The sequence below is a fragment of the Microtus pennsylvanicus genome, chromosome 12 (genome assembly GCF_037038515.1).
Source record: "Microtus pennsylvanicus isolate mMicPen1 chromosome 12, mMicPen1.hap1, whole genome shotgun sequence".
NCBI lineage: Eukaryota > Metazoa > Chordata > Mammalia > Rodentia > Cricetidae > Microtus > Microtus pennsylvanicus.
This window is the reverse complement of record NC_134590.1, coordinates 17,397,411-17,417,584: the sequence shown is the minus strand read 5'-3', so window position 1 is coordinate 17,417,584 and position 20,174 is coordinate 17,397,411. Positions and strand designations below refer to the sequence as shown.

Below are 20,174 nucleotides of genomic sequence, written 5' to 3'. Positions count from 1 at the left end.
AAGAAAACCTGCATTGTAGATTAAAATAAAATAGTCAAATCTATTGTCTGAAGGGGTTTCCACACAGGCCTGGTTAAATTTGGGTCTTATAGAGCACACTATAACCATTCCCAGTGCCCCACCCGAAGTCCAAGCCGTGCCCCATAGCCTATGTCTCTCAACTTCCTCCACACCTCACAGGTCACATATTAATAAGTTGTTAGTGCAGAAACGCCTTCTCATAAACATTGAGGAGTAGATATATCCCTTTGCCTGGTGGGACTGAATCATCTCACTGAAGAGACACAACTGTTTTCTGATACTCTACTCTCTGCCAGTTTTAAAGCTCTTGGTGAAGGATTATTCAACTTTGGACCTTCTCTTAAACCCCTGTTTTCCTATCCCTTCCAAATAATCTTCAATCATAATGTGAATCCTCTACTCCTTTCCCCCTCCCTCTCAAGTCTGAAGAGCAGTCCGGATTCCCTGCCCTGTGGGAAGTCCAAGGTCCTCCCCCTTCCATCCAGGTCCAGCATTGGACCGAATTACAACTTTCTTTGTCTCAGTCAATATTTTCTTAGGAAGCAGCAGGATCAAGATCATGACAGGAAACCAACAGAAGTGCAGACCTGAGCTAGGAGGAGCTCATGACTCTGGACCAACAGGTACAGAGCCTGCATGGGACAAACCTAGGCCCTTGAATGTGGGTGACACTAATAAAGCTTGGTCTGTTAGTGGGGTCCGTAGTAGTGGAACTAGCATTTACCTCTGATGCATGAGCTGGCTCCTTGGAACCTATTTCCTGCATTGGGATGCCCAGCTTTGATGGAGGGGAGGAACCTTATTCTGTCTCAACTTGGCCTCCCTTGGTTTGCTGACTCCCATGGGGGACCTGCCCCTTTTAATGGAGGAGGCACTGATGGAGGTAGTAAGGAGGTGAAAGGAGGGAGGGAAAATTGAGGTTTGTGTAGAAAATAAATAAAAAATAATAATAAAAGCAAACAAAACATTAAAGTAAACAAATAAAACAAAACAAAAAGAAAGACTACATTTACATTTTTTCCCATCGTTTACATTACAATATCATTCTTTTCTTCAAGTCTTCTTAACCTTGTCTTTCCTGTTCTGAGATCATAAGTAGAATATTATGATGAGATGTAGGAATTTTGTCAGTTATTGTTTTTTGAATTGATTGTTGAACTATCTCCCTCATACACATGTAATCATTCAACACCCAGCTGTAATAACAACTCGTATGAATATGAAAAGGGCTTTGCGGATGAGATCCATACTTGCTTAAATTTTTTTCACACTAATATTTCATAAAAGAATAAGGGTTATTTCCTTGTTTATTTTTTTCCAACAATTTTTTATTGATTCTTTGAATTTCATATCATACACCACAGCCACAAATATTTCTCAGGCCTTTCAGATCTCCTTCCAATCTTGTATCTGCCCCCACAAAAAGACAATAGAAAATTAAAATTACAAAAAGTCTCATGGTAGAATGTGCAGTGTCTCACAGTGTGTCACATGGCTTACTCTTTAAACAAACAGCTTTACTTGTGAATGTTCGCTGCAATGAGTCATCGGGCTGGTTCAAGAGCTCTGGGCTCTGCTATACTACCAATGCTGGATCCTCTCTGAGACTCCTCTGGGCTATGCTGTGGCTGAACTGTGTCATGAGATCGTGCAACTTTGGTTCTGCAGGACCTGCCCCATGAACTCCAGTAGCTCATAGATGGGGTAGGTGTTGGGTATGCCAACTCCAAACCCGGGATCTGGGCTGAGTGATAGCAGAGATATTCACCAATGCTAGCTCCACCATGATGCCCAGGGGAGGGGTGATGCTGGCTTTTCCGTATCCACACAATCAGGATTAGCTGTTCCTCACTCACGTCACCAGGGCCAACTGTCTGACAATGGCAAGATACACGATGAGTGGTAAGGACCAGCTTTCCCACACTAACGACGCCATCATCATTCACACCTTCGTTTAGGGCCAGTTCTTCCTAGCTGCTCAGATAAGTTGCAGGGCTAGCTCACCCTTGTCCTGTGGCCAGCAATTGGGTTTAGTTCTCCCATGCCCACACCATTGGGGCCATCTCTCTCCCAGACAATGCTAACGCAAGGGACAGGGCCATCATTTTTTTGCACTTGAATCACTGTTCATGCTACTGTGTGATGGCTGGATCAGCTCAGCACCATACTCTGACAACATCATGGCTTCAAATGGGAGCCCAGACCAAGGAGGTCCACATTTCATGGACGTTGTCACAGACCCCTGCTACAGAAGAGTCATGGCCCTCTCCAGCAACACAGGTTTAAATAACACCATGGCCTCCAATAGCAGTTCAGACCTTTCACATCAGGCCGTTCTTTGCTGCCTTCACATCTACAGTCCCACCTGTCTTCACAGAGAACAAACTGCTCCCACTTCCCTTTCTGTCTCACCTCTCCACCAAATATTTGCTCATCATAATGCTGCATGCCCTGAATCATGCCAAGGCCTCTCAGTTTTTAAATTTTCATTTTTGTTTGATACATAAGAGGGTTTATTTCATCTCATAGCTTCATTTTCATTGCTGAAGGAAAATATACAAGAAGTTCAAGGCAGGATTCAGGAGGCAGAACTGAAGCTGATACCATGGAGGAACTCTGCTTACTTGGTTATTCCTTATCATTTGCTCAGCCTTTTTTATTATGTCATTCATTTTGTAAAATTATAATATAATTGCATTATTTCTCCCTTCCAGTCTAATGAAGTTATGCCTTGATAGAGTAATCAATGAATGCTCAGAAGGTTGTTCATAAACTAGAACGATGCTGAAATGTAGTTCATGTGCATTCTCAATGAACTCTACTCTCTCTTCATTTTCTTTCCTGTCTTTACAAACATTTGATAAATGAATAAGAAGGATTTTATGGCAAGGAAAGCTATGGCTGCCACACAGGCCAGTAGGAATCCAATCACATCCAGAGAGTGGTACTGGTACCAGGTGAGGTTGTGTGCAAGTGGCCTCAGGTGCTTGGCCCCTTTGTGGCGCATGACAAACTCAATCCAGAAGATGACTCTGTCCAGGGGTTTCATGGGCTGGTCATGGTGAATGGTCGACAGCCACATAGCATTCTCTTTATAGCTGAAAGAAGGAAAATAGACATCAACTTACATAAGAAATGAAGAATATACATATGTAAATTTTTGTGTAAACATTAAAGATCATTACACTATAGAATGAAAATATATTTTGTTTCATGTTCATGACTAGAAAGATCTTCCGGAGCATGTCTGAGTTCCTTGAGCATACAAGATTAAGCATGTCACAATAATAATAAAGATCAAGTTATTACTAAAGTTGAATTTAAAGACTGCTAAGTCTTAAATACAAAATAAATCAAAATGAGATATTATTTGAGCATATAAAGCTTCAGTTACCCATAAGCAATTATTAGTAAATTTTGTGTGCAAAATTAGTAATAGTGTCAGCATTTATAATTAGAAGGTAAATCCCCCTCAAGTCCTCATGGTGGTGCATATGTGTGTAAAGTTGATAAAGATTGAAATGACATTTTTATGGTACAGCTATCAATATTTAGTGGTTTTAATTGCAAATGTGTCTTGGTTTTTATTAATTAGCTGTAATAGCTGCTTTCTCAATGGTTTTATGTTTTTTTAATTAAGGTTATCATATATTTGATAAAATTAATAGGAAGAATATTATTACTTTCATTACTCTTATTGTAAGGTATAATCACAGTAAATTTTTGATATTAATTTTAAATATGTGCGTGAGAGTGTATGTGTGTAAAGTATGTAAACTGTGTGTTATGTTTGTGTGTGTGTGTGTGTGTTTGTTTGTGTGTGTGTTATGGGATCCACTGGAGTTAGAGTTACCCACTGATGTAAGTGTTAGGAACAGAACTTTGATCCTCTGTTAGGGTAGACCTTTGCTTATCCACAGAGTCATCTTTCAAGCCTAATTTTTTAAGAGGTTGGCCAGGTCTGTCAAAGAAACTCCTTAAACATTGAGCCTTTGATGTTGCTTATTCTCCAAAGGTGGAAAGTAAGTTTCTACTGCTCAATGAGCATTCCATTCAGAAGCAGAGCTCAGAGATCCTTCAGCTAGAACTGACTTGACATCCCTTTACCCGAAAACTAGCTTTTGTGGTATAAAACAGTAGAGAGGACTAAAAGACTTTAAAAGCCAGAGGGTACTGTTGTAAAGTTGTTTCTTTGATAAACTGCACTCATGAAGTCTCAACAACATAGGTACCTAAACAAGGTCTTCTTGTGGATCTTTTTGTGTAAATATTAAAAATAATTAAGCAGTATTATCAGAGCATTCTGTAAATAAGATTGGCATATGAAGAAGTGACTTGGGCCCAAGAGAGGGCTTAACAGAGCTAGGCAGGGAAAACTAAACTGACTTCTGGGAGAAAGAAGAGAAGTCATGCCTCCCCCTGAAGAGACAGATTACAGACACCTATTGATAGGCCAAAACTAAGTGGTGATACATAGATTAATAAAAGTGGGTTGATTTAAGATATAAGAGCTAGCAAGAAATATGCATATGCAAATAGACCAACTAGTGTTGTAATTAATATAGTTTCTGATTGGTTATTTTGAGGCTGAGTGACTGGAAACAAACAAGTAGCTTCTTCCAAATTTTTGAATAAGAATGATACAAGTAAGCCATGCTAACATGAAAACTCCAAATGGAGATTTCAATCAAAGAAAAATAATTATCAACATGTTAATTTGCTTTACAGTAATAGGTTTTCATTATTTAAATTTATCCTAAGATAGGTTGTATATTTAAATATCTAACCATCCCTTACTTTAAGGGTTAATATCTGTGCTATTGTGATGTAGAAAGTTACAACTTTCATAAATGATACCTATCTCTTTTATAACATTCAACTTCTCTGTTGTAATATTTTCCTATGGCTTCTAGGTATACTATATCTAGTACCACATCTATTTTTCTGCTCATGATTAAGGTATTGTGATTATGTAGTTCATTTAAAAATGTAATGTATAACTAAGAAATATAGGTTAATAGATAGTCATCTATAATAGCCAAGCTTGTAATCATGTTAGGTTTTATAGATATATAGAGAGATATTTCATTTAGGTATTCTTAAAATCTTTCAGAGACCTGCAGAATATGTCATTTAAATTTTTTAAGAAAATAGGACTTTTCATGACAATGAGACACATCTGCACCTGGCAGCACAAGCTACTTCAGGAAGAAGATGGGCATCGAAGAGGCTCCTTCTGGTGTTTGTTAGCCATTTGGGCAAGAAACTGCTCTTGCATAGCTGCATAAACTGGACATGCAGGACCCACAGAGAAATGACTGCTGAACTTGTCTAAAGGCAAAATGTTTTTTTTGGGGGAAGGGAGTTCCTGCTACATGAAAGAGTCTGCCAGACATTCTGTAGGACACAGAAGAAAGTGACTGGCAAACAGCCAATATAGGCAGAAGTGTCTTTAAGATTTCCTGCTTCATCAAAAAGTCTGTTGGATACTATTGGACTGTAGGCTGAAGATGGATGCCCCTACAATACAGAAGAACTTTGGGTGACTGTCCATGCAGTGAGATGTCTTTTTCAATTCTACAGTTTCAGAAGTTGCTTACAGTGTGCCTCCTGTTTACTTAGGTAATGTCATATCCTTCTGGAGTCTTTGATGGAATTGAAGAATGTATACCTATAGTTTTACTTAGTTATGATAAAAGATATAAATATTGTAGCTGTAATTCTTGCTTCATAACTGTTTTATTAAATGTAATTTACTATGTTAAAGCCTTCCTTTTAGTTTAAACAGAAAAGGGGAAATGGTGTAGGAGGTCCTCTGTCTGTGTGTTGCTTTTATTGGTTAACAAATAAAGAACTGGCTTGGCCTATAGCATGGGATGAGGAAGTCGGAGTCAGAGAGATGCCATGGAGCTGCTGCTGGTGACAGATGTGCTGAAAATTTGCCTGTAAGCCACTGCCATATGGTTATATACAGATTAATAGAAATGGATAAAATTAATATTTAAGCGTTAGACAATTAGAAGCTAGACCTAATGAGCAAAACAGTGATTTGATTAATATAGTTTAGGTGTGATTATTTTGGGTCTGGGCAGCAAGGAACAAATAAATAGCTCTCTGCTCCAACATTTCATTTCACTTCACTTATTGGCTATTTAAGATTTATACTATCCTTAAAACTCTGACTAATTACTTTACTAAAAGAATTAAAAATAAAAATTGTCCAGAGCTGGTGCCAAATGCCTGCTGGACAAGCTGTTTGGAGGAATAAGTAGAAGAATTATGCATTTAGGAGCAGTATGATTTTCATAGGAAAGATATATATGGCACAACATGGAAATAAAAAGTAATAACAAAAAAGGTAAAAACCTCTGACACTGAATTATTCCCTAATTTGTCTCTCTTCTTTCCAATATTTTTGCTTTCAGGATAATTCCTGCACATTTGGCCTTCAGTAAGAATCATGATTAATGATAAACAAATAATAACATCTATTTTTAGAGTTTATACTCACAAAGGATTATCTATCACAGTCTCCAGTGCATTGAGAAAATCCGTCCTTGTCATTGTTCTGAAATCTAATGAAACAGCTGCTCCTTTGGCTACCATGTAGGCAATATTATCATACTGCTCTGCAAACAAAGGAATGCCAATCATAGGGATTCCAAAATGGATCGCCTCATAGATTCCATTGGCTCCACCATGAGTTACAAAGGCTTTGGTTTTTGGATGACCTAGAATAACATGAATTCAGATTGACATTAATTAGCAGGCTTAGACATGAAATGAGAAATGTGCACTATCAGGAACTGAAAGATTTTCTACATGAAGATTAATTTTACTTAATTTACTTTATTAATTTAGTTTACCACACAACTTTTGTTTCCCCTCACTTCTCATCTCAAGAAAACCTATGTGAAGAGTCTAATATGCATAACCTTGGTAAAATGTTTTCTTCTCTCAGAGTGAGAAGTAACTAAATTTACAGAGAGATATTTTGGAGAATTGCTTGGACTTGAGAGTTCAACTATGAAATTCTGATTCCCAGTTGAGCATATGTGGTGCATGGTAGTTAAGAGAAAATGAGTATTAAAAAAGACCAACTGCATACCAGAACTTGTTATCTTAAATAAATAATACGTTCACCAAGTGTCATATAAAGGATTTTGAAGTCAACTAGGATAGGCTTGTTCCTAGAGTCTTACCTAGAAGGTCATTCTGGGGGAGCCATTTGTAAACTCTGGTATTGGATCCTAAGGTGTCTGGTGTTTTGCCCTCAAATCTCCAAAGAACCTGTTAAAGAGTAAATAATCTTTATCTATGGAGCAAAATTTAGCATTATACAATATACAGACTGAATAAGTTATATTTGGAAGTATAAACATATATACATATGCATATATGTATGGAATAGCATTAATAAAAATGATGCTATGAATTTGAAAGAGAGCAAGGAGAATGGATATGAGAAAATTTGGAGGAATAATGAAAAGGGAGATATAATGCAATTGGATTATAATTTCAAAAACAAATTATAAAAATGGGTCTTTTTATGTTTAATTATAACATAGGTAAATACCTCCCATAGGAGGAATGATGATATCAGAAAGGGTAAATATTGCAAACTATAGAGTTACTGAGAAGAAGATTGTGCCAGCAAAATCTGTGCTTATTTTTACATTCAGGCAGGTTGAACATCATCATCATTTTTCTAAGCAGAGATGTTTAGACAAATGAGATAGATAATAATGCATGAAAATATTTAATACACTCTCATGGTGATATAATTCAATCACAGAGAAGAATGGCACATTGCTAATAATTGATATTTTATATAAACATATTTTGACTGTTCTAATAGTCTACTTTAAACACCGTTATATTTTAAATGCTTTGGGGCGATTACTTTTATTCACCTGTTCTTTGTTATTTTCATTGAATTTCAAGTTTGTATCTTTGATTATTTATTCATGACAAATATTCCTGATCCACAATTCTCTCTGGTCTGCAGTTCTTTGAAACAATGCCATTGTGTTGACCAATTGGAATATGGAATCATCTGGCCCATCCAGGGAGTAATTTTACATAGTGTAGTTTTGGAACATGATCCAGGAATGGAGTCACATGAGCAGAATTCTGAGTGCTTGAGAGAGCACTCTAAGAAAACAAAACAAGAGTCTTGTGACCTCAATTTCTTCAAAATGCTAGATTGTTTTTGGTAAGTGTGTTTCACCCTCCTTCCAGGTATAGCAGATATGAGTGGATCTGTTTCAGGTTAACCACAACCACTTGCTATTGACATCCAGATAAAGTTTACACTGCCCTTTGTGCATCTCTGTTGTGGTTTGATAGAAAATGGCCCCCTATGGGAGTGGCAATATCAAGAGATGTGGCCTTGCTGGACAAAGTATGTCATACTGGGGTGAGCTTTGAGGTCTCTTTGCCTCAAGCTTACCTCAGTGTGATTTTCAGTTGACTTCACAATCAGAGTGGCTGATGAAAATATTGAGTTATTAAAAATGAAAAGACTAGGAAAAGAGTTACAAGTGGTTATGGAGCCTATATTCCAATGTGGACAAATATAAACATGACTTGAGTTTTTCAAAGGAGTCAAAATTATATAAAATCTAGTGACCCTGTCTGGTATGTTTCTAAAGGAAATATATGGGCTCTTCCACAGGTTGTCAGAGAACAGTGGAGAATAGGCACATAGAGACCTTTTTTTCTCCCTAGAATTCTCCTGGTTTTATAATTTAAAAATAATGTGGCAAATGGACATGATTGAATGACTTATGAAATGTTAATGCCACCATGTGACCAATGGTAGTTTTACAGTCTGTTTTACCTAGCGACAGTTATGGTTAGATTGGCCTCTAGTAGTTTTGCATTTAAAAGATTGCTTTTATACTATACATATTCATCCTGATGATAAGGTGCGGTTTGGCTTTTGTCTTCCTTCATTCAATCATAAAGGAATAAGCTCTGATATCTGTACTTTATTACCTTAAGGCAGGACACAAATTCCTATTATGTGTCTATTCTATGCAGAAAAGGTTTTAGAGCCTGTGATGGAGGCTTTTCCTCAGGCTTATCTTTGTTAAATTCACACCTGGCACTTCCTGTTTCCTGCAAGATGTAGCATGCTCACCTCGAGCACCATGTTTGCCTGCATGGTGCCATTCTTCCCTTCATGATGATAATGGTTAAATGAGCTACCACATTTAAGTGTATTTTTTCATTACAGATGCCATGGTCATGATGTCTCTTCAGAGCAAGGAAAACTTAAGTAACACTCTATGGAAAATTCTTTTGTGACACATGGCTTATCATACTGATCATATACAGCTTCAACTCATGTGACCTTTACTTATATGACCTTTCTAAACCCTCAGTGTATACATTGTCTAATTCTCTGAATAGAGTTCACTATTCCTCATCATTATAACACCAAGTTTTCAAGAGAAGGTGGTTTAGATGAAGAAGTATCTGACAGAATATTGGAAAGGCATATAAATAAGGGGAAGAGATTCCCATTCAATTTGGGGTGACTTAGTCATAGATTTGAACTATTATGAATTTAAATACTAAAGAAAGATAAGGAGGTTTTTAAGCATGAGGAAGAAAAGACTAATATCTTGCATGAATATAAACTGGATGACACCATCTTAAAATTAGGAAAGCAGGAAAATTTCCCAGTGTAGGTAAAGTCAAAGTAAATACAGCACCACTGTCAACTATGCAGGTGATGGCTACCTCAGCTCAACTTTTGGAGTCTCCTTTAAAAATGTTTCCTGTATTACCTAAAGGCACTTCTGAAGCATGGGGTAAGGAATCTGATAATCAATATAATTTTGCATTCTTTCTAATTTTGATGAAGATTATGGAGAGCCTATAAAAAAGCTAAGCTTACAACCTATACAACGTCGAGCATGGCGGGAAAAAGGAATTAATTTACCAATTCCTCCCTGGCCTCATGAGCTCAGTTTTGTGTTTCCAGGATAATTTCAACAAAATCAAAGTGCTTATCATGAATTACATACACATGGATAAAATAAAAGATTTTAAGAAGGCTTGTGCTTCCTGTGGGTTTACTGCTCCATGTGGTTATGAATCGTTTTGGTTTGATCTATAATGCACAATGGTTGCTGTATGATTTTTATATAATTGCTAAAACGTTTTTTAGCCCTTTAAGACTTCTTCAGTGGCAAGTGTGGTTTGCAGGTAAAGCCCATAAAAAGTTCTAGAACTAAGATTGGGGTAATCCTAAATGTCACACATGAAATGCTCACGGGGTGTGGTATATTTGTATCAACAGATTATCAGCTGCATAATATGCTTCCGACAGCTCTCTCCCACATTAGAGATGTAACTATGGCTTCCTGGATTTAGCTGATATGGAATCTGACATCAGGTCTAAGAATGTAGTAGATATACAAAGTCCTTCTGAGCCTAATGGTTGATTTCATAGAGAAACTCAAAGATACTATTGAAAATCAAGCAAAGGGGGAACAAATTCAAGTGTTATTATTAAAACACTTATCTTTTGATAATGTTGATAAAGATTTTCAAGGATTAATCATGCCTCAAAGAGAGATAGAAAATGGTCTGGATTTTCCAAATTAAATTAACTTCAGAATGTAAGGATCTACAAACATAAAGCAAAATTACCTGGTATAAAACTCTATGCAGTACTAAAATAGATGCTAGGAAAGTGGCCACTTGAAGAAGCAAAGTAAATTGCTCCTACAATAGTAAGTTCAGAAGCAATGAGTTCTAGATTTTACCCTATATGCAAGGAAGGAAAACACTGGGTTAAGAAATATTGAACCAAATTTGGTAAGGATGGGAATACACAGCCTGACAACAAAAACAATACCAGCTAATAGTAGGAAAACATGTTTAGAGTTTGTCTAAAAGCCCCACAAAATTAGAGGCTTTTAAGGCAAAAATAACAACATTGTACCAGACTTCAGATTATAATCAAACTAGTCTTCGTTTTAAGATGTCATTCAAGGAAGTGCTGTTATTGGTAGTCCTAGCCCTTAATTATTGCTGTTTACCCCTTCAATGTCCTTTAAGCTTACACACAGAATACTGGGGACTTATACTGCCTCAAAGGGTTAGACTTTTATTGGGTTGCAGTAGTTTATCCATGAATCCAATCATAGTTCATACAGGAATCATTGGTGAAGATTTAACAGGGGAAACTGCAGTCACGAATACAGTGCCTACTAATTGGTCATTTAAGGCAGAAGGAAAATTGCAGTTATTACTATTGTCTGTATAACCCTTCACAAAGAAACGTGTTTTGTGAGCAAGTTCTCAGGACAAGTAAGACTATGTAGATTTAAGAACCTTACCAAAGGAAAAATGATAAACTATTATTGGATTTAAAATGAAAGGGAATAATGTTTACAGTATTATTTAGTTATGATGAGACTGAGGTTTCTAGTATAACCATGGAATAATGGCCACCTGGATGGCTTGTTTCAGGGGATAAATTCAACCCTAATAGGTTTGGGAACTATGAGTTCTAAGAGATTAAACAGAATGTTACAAAATTACAAGACATAATGGAAATTCTCAAGCCTCGTATTATTCATATTCTGATTAATTTTGGTAAAGAGGCTTTCTCCAAAAGTCTCATGCAGAGATCTCTATTTCCATATCTAATTCTCCACATTCGAAATTCTAATGAAAGTTAGAGTTGTCAAAAATGAAAAAGACTAGGAAAACAGATGCAAGATATTATGGGGCCTGTATTCCCAAGTAGATGGGAACATAAGTATGACTTAGTATTTCATAGGAGTCAAAAATTATATAAAAACCTAGTGACCCTGTCTGGACATGTTGATGGCCTGTTTCTGAGGAAAAGATATTGGCTCGTCACAAGGTTGTCAGAGAACAGTGAAAAATGGGCACATAAAGTGCCCCATTTCTCCCTGGAATTCTTTTGTTTTTTTTTTTTTTAATTAATTACTAATCTGAGAAATGGAGATGGAAATTGTGAAATATTACTGCCACCATGTGGCCAATAGAAGCTTTACAGCCTGGTTTACCTAAAGACAGCTATTGTTGGCCTTTAATAGTTTTTCATTTGTAAAAAATGTTTTTTTTTACTATACATATTCATTCTCATAATAAGGTACATATTGGCTTTTCTATTCCTTCCATCAACCGTAAAGGATCTCAGTTATGATATTAATGGACTGTATTAACCCAAGACATGACAAAATCCCCTATTATGTGTCAATAATATGCACCAATGATTTAGAGCCTGTGAGTGAGGTCTTCCCTTGGGTGGGCTTAGATTTGTTAGGTTTAAATTTTGGACAAATTGCTAAGGTGCTTATTTAATATTGCAAAATTGACCTGGCTGCCTGGTTTTCCCTGTATCCTCCAGTCCCTATCTGTGAGACCCTCCTGGCTGATTACCCTGCCCCTATCTTGAACTCTCCAGCTCAAAGGTGCTGGGTTGTTCTTCCCTACATAACCCAACCATTATGATTACCTGTTCTTTTGCATGCTTTTGGTCTCCAGGCTGCTTCACCCGATCCCCCTCTCTCATGTCTCCCCTTTCCTCTCCCCTCCCCACATCTGGCCCAGCTCATTCTGGTCATGACCTCTCTGGACTCTTCAAGTTGTCACTGTCCCTGCCTCTGGCTATTATATCTATAATAAATATTCTTCTCCAGCATAACTTAGAAAAGTTATATCCTTTCCTTATCTTTTTATTTTCAATATTATTAATTATGTGGATGATGTCCTGTTAGTCTTCCCCAAAGAGAAAGAGCTACAATCCATATTGGACATAACTCAGGATGTACTACATAAATATGTGCTTATTATTACACATGAAAAAGTACAGCAATGAGACACTATGTAATACCTGGGATAACTAGTACTAGAACAACTGCTAAGCAATGCCCCCCTCTCTCGCCCACAAATGTCCATTAGAAAATTTAAAAATATTCAATGCTTTTCAAAAACCATTAGGGTATGTTAATATTCTGTATACCATTTTATGAATGCCTAATTATGACCTAGCCAATCTATCTAAAACTCTGAAAGGAGAGAAAGCATTGTATAATTGTTAGCTTTATCTTGAGTGGTAATGAAAGAATGATAAATATTTCATTTTAAATTAAAAGAGGCATTGTATACTGTGTAGCATCATAGCCACAAGTTGGAGTCACATCTTTTGGGGTGACATCTGTTGGGGTTCAGCCTTGACAAGTTTTGCACATTCCACAGTAGCAGCACATGGATTAGAAAACTTAGGTAGGAAGAACAGAGATATGAAAGACGTACAGGGACATTAGGATAGCAGCAGGAATATCGAATACTGAATTTGCCCATCTTTGTTTTTCATATGCTTATATAACCCAATCCAACAAAGGGGGAAGAAGGCAAAAGACTGATTTAACATGGCACAAAGGAAATATAGGACAATTGTTTGCTTCAATTATTCAGATGTCAACTCACTATTTACTGAGTTAAGTACTCTGATGTTTTAGGCAGGACATTCAGTTGCTACACTACACCATAGACCAAGTATGCTCTTGGTGGTCAATCCCTGACCCAAACCTATCTTATCCTTAAAGAAACAGAAATAGGCTTGAGTTCTCTGACGTTTGCTCAATGGGCCCCCGCAGTGTGCATCTTTTGCTGTCTTTAAACTTATTTTCACTACTCAATTGTCTCCTAGAGGAAGTGTAGCACAAAAGAATAAACCTTTAGAATGGATTTATTTATACCATAAGGTCCATACAACACTAATTTCTTACTTTCCTTTTCTTGTTCAATCAGTACATCAGGAGAGGACCCAATGTCAACAATCATATGTCTTTGATCCTTGCTGTACTATATTATGTCTGACTTACAATCTGTTTTAAAGATAGTTACAGAAATACATGGGTGTTGAAATTTTATTTATACATTACTATGAAGGATAGAACAGTATTTTACATTTATCTTCTTATCCTCTTATTTCTTGGACTGTGTTTTGCCCTTCTCCCAGATGTAGTAGAAAGGAGTGGATCTACTTCAGGGTAACCACTACTGCTTGCTGCTGTTATCCAGATAATGTATAGCCTGCTCTTTGTGTGCCTCTGTGGAAAAACATGTTTTTGCCGCACAGGGTTTCTCATTATGATTGTATACAGCTTTAACTCATGTATGTTTTGCTCATAAGACCTTTCTTAACCTTCAGGGTATATATTGCCTGATTCTCTGAATAAAGTTGTCAACTGTCTAAGACTTTATTCTGCTTCATTTTCAGTCCCATTCTCCCAGGTCTCAGTACTCCTGGAGCAGGGACAGTTTAGGTTTTAAAATAAAATATTCAACATGCTGTGCTACCTTCTCCCCCAAAGACTTTTGTTCTTTGTAAAGTTATTTATGCAGACCAATAGGCTGAGAACATGCCTGCACATTGGGTCTCGATCTGCCATGTATACGATGAAGATGACCATAGAAAGTGAAACTGACATTTCCTTTTTCTTCACTTCTTTGGGAGGTCACATTCATCCCCCTACATTGATCTTCCCTAAATCATCCCTTCTCTAGCCTTTCTACTTGGTACCCCTAAAAAGGTTCTTTCAAGACCAAATGTGTACCCCAAATACTCATGGGTACTCTGTGACAGAAAAACCAGTCTCAAGCTGAAGCCTACAATACATGCTAATGTTGAAATTCTCAGACAGATCTCATAAAATCAAGCATTAGCCACATAGCTAACGTGAATTGCCAATGTGACTGATAAAATCGACTACAGGATTACATCAAAAAATTAATTCAGGTGAATAATCAGAGGCTCTTCCACTACAAAACTTAAAAACATTCATAAACATTCAAATTTAATCCATAGAAAATTACTTTGCAGTATGCTTTATGAAGAGAGTGATGTGAATCTTTATTTTTTTCCTTATGTTCCTTTGGTTCCTTTCTTATTTTCCTATATCTTCCTTGACTTATAGAACTTTCACTCTGCCTGGTTAAGAGCAGAGTGGAGAGTTTCATCTTTTATGATGCAGACATCACTGTGAGAGAAGCACCTGTCTCTACCTTTCCCTTGGATATTTTTCCTACAAAAACTGGCAGGTCAACCAAAAATTAGATTTTTTTTATTGCATTTCCTCTCAATTAGCCAAAAATGTACTTTGATTGACAGTTGATGAGCCTCAGACAACCTTCTTTAATTGTTCCTCTCAACAGCACACAGGTCTACTCCAAAATTAGGATGCTGAGTCATGCTGCATTTCAAGCTTTTTCAACACATTCTTATCGTTATCCTGGTAGAAATACTAGATACAAATTAACTCACCCCTGAAAATCTAATAAATGCAGGAGCTTTAAGGAATCAACAAATAGATCAAGTGACTCTGAAGAGTTTGGCTATGTCTACATACTCTTGATAGCAATGTCGTTATCATGCCAGCATTTCAGAATGTTTCCACATTGATCACTGTGTTTATATACAAGTCACTCTCGGTCAAGAACACCTTCTGCAGTATTAAAACATCTGTTGTGAATATAAATTTCTAACTTTGGCTAAGGGAAATTAGAGCTTCCTTAAAACTTTACCTTTCACAGAATCATTTCTATAATCAGACCTTTCAAAGACGTTCACAGACTTAGTATATGGTCACCTCCCATGAAATACTTTCCCTCACCTTTTGTGGAATCTGGGCAAGGGCCCATGCAATTGCGTTGGCTTTGTCTTCTGATATGTGACTGACCATTGACCCCAGAGAAAACACCACAACACCATGCTCTCCAGAGGACTGGACAAAGTCTTCCATTTCCTGTGAAGAGAGTTTATTTCACGAAAAAAATACAGTTGTAGAATAACCACTTATAAAACCTTTATAAAAAATACAATGAGAATAAACATTGAAGTGTTTATAGGACTCTATACTATAGTGGTGTTAAAACATACAGAAGACAAGCATGGAAATGTCAAAGACTTTGTACTTTGCAAGCATCTACACAAACTGTACTCACACATTGTCCAACAGGTATTCTAAATATTTGATTCAGGCAAAATTAAAATTCAAAACTGCAAGCATATTCTATGAAGCATTCAAAAATTGTCCCTTCATTTACAAACTTTCTTCCTACAGAAATTTTAATTTTCTTCTATAATGGCTGATTTAATATTATTAACTAATATTTGATGAAATAATATTTATGTAATAGTATGTACATATGTGGTGGCTTTCACAAGCATCCTACTATGATTAATAAAATGTTTTGATTCTTTGTGAAACAAACATAACTGCAAGATGACCATAGAGTATATTATAATTTTCTGATATTGTGTATGAATCGGATATTTTCAGAGCTGATATCCAAAATTTACTGGTTGGAGAAAATCTATGTCTATGTCGTTAGTTCAGATATCAAACAATTACTTCAGATATATGATTATCATAACTTTTGGTGATGAGCAGTTTATGACTGATGAGTTTAACTGACTTAATTTCTCTGTCTTTTGTCATGTGTTTATATCTGTGTGCATGTGTGCACATGTGTGTTTGCGTATACATGTGTTTACATGTATGTGTGCTTGTGTGTGTGTCTGTGCATGTGTATATGTGCTTATGTGTCTGTACCTATGTGTACACGTATCTGTGTGTGTAGGTATGTGTGTGTGTCGGGTTGCTGGGCAGGTTCCTTGGCTTTGTTTAGCACATAGATGACAAAAGTTAAAATCTCTATCAATCTTCAACATAGGTTTTGAGACTGTCTCACACTGAACACAAATCCTACCATTTTTTAACAGACTAGTGGCCAGCACGCTCCCAGTATCAACCTGTTTCTACAACAACAGTGCTAATGTCATTGCACTGTGCTGGGACACCCAGCTTTTTATGTGGGTGTTCTGATTTAAACATATATCCTCATAATTGCTTGGTAAGGACTTTACCCAATTGCTAACCACCTAAGTACATTAACTGACCTAATTTAATTCACTGATAAGAATATTTCCCAGGTCTATCACATTCTCTCTTAAGTTTACTGACCTCCTACTTAGCAGGATGCTTAAGTCAACTTCCTATATCTCTATCCCTGGTAGAAAAATCTGATGAAAGCTGTAGAATCATGTTGACCATTAAGAAAATCAAATAAAAATGATTAGATATAAAAATAAAAAAAATCAGATAAAAAAGAATGTATTTACCTTTGGCAATGGTTTAGCAGGTTTGCAGTGGAGACCTCCTACATAGTCAACATTTGGTAAGGTTGGGCGAGGAAACTCCAAATCCCAGTAGGATCTAATGAGCCACATTTCTGCTTTGCCTATTGTCTCAGTTAAGGTAGTGGGCCTTCCTAGAAGGAGAAATGAGCAAGTGAGAAGGGGATAAGTTGAATGATTGTCATTCTATTATAAAATATATTTCCTTAAATGATGGAAGAATATATGCTTGATATGAAACATGTGCTTTTAAAAACCAGTGTTTATTGATATGTAACATAATTTGCAGTGTAATTGACTTGTTGCCCACATAATATGCATAAATGTCAGTTTGGGTATATTTTCTAAGCCAACTGTAAGAATTAACTAATGTTTCCACACTAATTTGAAATAAAAAATATTTATTGAAATAGCCCTCTAAGCCACTATTCAAAGAGCACACATTTTACTCTTCTCTCCATTTTTAAAAGGAACAGGGCAAATATAAACACACATTCCAGGTCCAAAAGTCACTTCACGCCGTGTACCATGGCCAAACTTCCCCAGGGTCATGGTAGTTTGTAGTTTGTCCTTCTTTCCCCTTTTGCTAAAGGAGCTGTGTAGTTTATGAGTGGTTGAATTTCTGGTAAGTGGTTCACCTTTGTTTCATATTAAGAAATTTAATAGTACTTATCTTACAAACACCATCAAAATATTTTCAGAAATTATGAAAGTAGAAATTTTGGCCAGTCTTACCTTTGAAATATTTTTTAAGAGGAATAAAAAACAGGACTTCAAAAAAATATAGACTAGGTACATGTGTATCCATGCTTCCATAGTGTTTAAACAATGGATGTTAGGGAAGTACACAATAAAAAAGTATGGTGTTGGTAGAAACCCGAGTTCCACTTTTAAGTCTGTGAACTAACATAGTATCTTACAAGAGTAAAGGAATTCTTTAGGATATACAGAGAAAATATTTTATAATTTATATTTTTATTTATGTATATGTGTGTCTGTGTGAATGTATACTAAGTTTATTCAGGAATTGGCAGATACTATAAAAGGGCAGCAGGTCCCCTGAAGCGGAACTTACAGGCAACTTTGAGACACTGGACCTGGGTTGGTGCTAGAAACAGAACTCATGTACTCAAAATGAACAGAAAAAAACTTTAATCCTTTGAGCATGTTTTCATATCCCAAAGTTTAGTTGAAATAAATATAGTTTCCTAGGCAAGAGAAAACAATTTCTGTAATGTTATATACATAGGGAATCTGTAAAATATCTCATTTCATAATATATATTAATTATGATTTTTTAATTAGCTAGTGACTTATTAAAATAGATTAAAAATTACAGAAAATGAGTAAAGAACCACTTAAAAAAAGTCTACTTGCTTTTCTTTGTGGCTCTGTATCTCAGCAGAATTCCTGTATCAGGTCTGATAACTGCTTCTCTTTGATCAGTAATATGAACTTTTACAGTGCATTTCACAGCTAATATCATATTACATTTGATCACCTAAAAAGGCAACTTCAATTTGAATTTCATGTACATAAGTATAGATTTCAATGATTGCAAAATTTAGGTCATATAGCTACTGATAATAATCATAACTTACCCAACGTTTCACTGTAAAACTGACTCCATTTCTTTTCATTAAATGTCTGGAACCAAAAGTCAAAATACAACATACACATCATATTTTTTACCCTCTCCATGAAAGTCATTTGACCACCTAGTCCCGACAAAATTACAGGGACATAAGAGGGAGGGACTGAAAATTTCCCACTGTACTTTTCCATTGTATAGCCAGGGGAGAAGCGAAGACTGTACAGAAAAGGGATCTGGAGAAGTTCAGCTATCAACTCTCCACAGGGAGCAATGGCATCTGAGAAAAGGACATCAAACTTGGATCCCTGTAGTTTTGTCATAAGTTGTTTGTTTGAAACGGTGTCTCTGCAAAGACTCAGATAGCTATCAGATAATTCATCAGCCACGTTTTGTAGCAAAGGAGAAAACGATAAACACAAATCTCTTGGTATCTCATGAATCCATACATCCATAAGCCTTGTGAAAGCCTTGTCCAGATCATCTTTACCAACAGACGTAGAAAAACTCTCAAACCTCAGACCAGGTGATTTACTAGGATCAAGAACGATGGAAGCTGAAGTTCTCAGAACTGTCACTTCATGACCCCTCTGTACAAGTTCATCCAGTATTGTCTTTATATTCATCCAGTGACTGAAATCCATTGGCCATACTAACACTTTCCCACAGTTCCCAGGTATAAAGTAGCAACTCATCTGCAGGAGCAGCAGAACAGACATCCACTTCACAGTCATCTTGGGACATCAAAGTCTTCTGTTCACAGTGTGTCTCCTGTGTCATTGCTTATCCTTATGTCTAAGAAGAAAAAGCCTTGAGTTAAAATATAACTGGAGTTGATCAAGGCAAATGCACTAAATGACCACCCTGAACTTCTGATCTAATGGAGATAGTAAAAGCAAATATTAATTATTCATAGTTGCATGTTAATGTTTAATGACAAATGTTTTGTAATTAAGGAAATTCAGGAGTCAAGGTCTTTTTTGTATAACTGTTCTGTTTCTAAGATCCTTGAATAGTAGCAAGAACATTGGTTAGTGAGAGCTTAGTCAGAAATTTCTTCTCAACACAGAACCCAAGATGCATTAATTGCACAGCTTATAAATATTTTGTTGATATCATTTTTAAAAAATTTGCTTAGGTATGTTGATTAACATATTTGCATACATATAATTTCTTAAATAACTTGGGAATGCACCTAACAAACTCTATTGACTGAAACCCTGGGATGCAGGTAGACAATAGCCTCCTCCTACACATGACCCTAGGGAAATAGAACACTAGCAATTGGGTTGTTAGACTCACAGTTAATAGGCTAATCTAATTGATATTATCTGCTAAAGCAGTCAGTTGGTTCATCTTCCCTGT

The 20,174-nt window shown here is 36.4% G+C and overlaps 1 protein-coding gene across 3 annotated transcripts; it reads right to left on the bottom strand.

Moving 5' to 3' along the window:
* Positions 1-2,838: 2,838 nt before the first annotated feature.
* On the bottom strand, positions 2,839-19,597 carry LOC142832332 (UDP-glucuronosyltransferase 2B17-like). 3 transcript variants are annotated; one of them, XM_075942749.1, is made up of 6 exons: positions 18,820-19,596; positions 17,204-17,352; positions 15,693-15,824; positions 7,224-7,311; positions 6,533-6,752; positions 2,839-3,119 (listed from the first exon to the last, which is right to left on the bottom strand). In XM_075942749.1, exons 1-6 carry the CDS (start codon positions 19,541-19,543, stop codon positions 2,840-2,842), a joined length of 1,593 nt encoding a protein of 530 aa, XP_075798864.1. In that variant the 5' UTR covers positions 19,544-19,596; the 3' UTR covers position 2,839. The 3 variants fall into 3 exon arrangements, with proteins under 3 accessions (XP_075798864.1, XP_075798866.1, XP_075798865.1); XM_075942751.1 differs by lacking the exons at positions 6,533-6,752; positions 7,224-7,311 and having other exon boundaries at positions 3,022-3,119; positions 18,820-19,597; XM_075942750.1 differs by lacking the exons at positions 2,839-3,119; positions 6,533-6,752; positions 7,224-7,311 and adding an exon at positions 15,048-15,113 and having other exon boundaries at positions 18,820-19,597.
* Positions 19,598-20,174: the final 577 nt, after the last annotated feature.

Excerpts from the sequence above, each read along its gene's own strand:
- LOC142832332 (XM_075942749.1), bottom strand. The coding sequence starts at position 19,543 with ATGACTGTGAAGTGGATGTCTGTTCTGCTGCTCCTGCAGATGAGTTGC. Across the intron at positions 15,825-17,203 it reads CTGCTAAACCATTGCCAAAG|GAAATGGAAGACTTTGTCCA; the intron begins GTAAATACATTC and ends CTCTCTTCACAG. Across the intron at positions 6,753-7,223 it reads CCCCCAGAATGACCTTCTAG|GTCATCCAAAAACCAAAGCC; the intron begins GTAAGACTCTAG and ends ATGTTATTCTAG.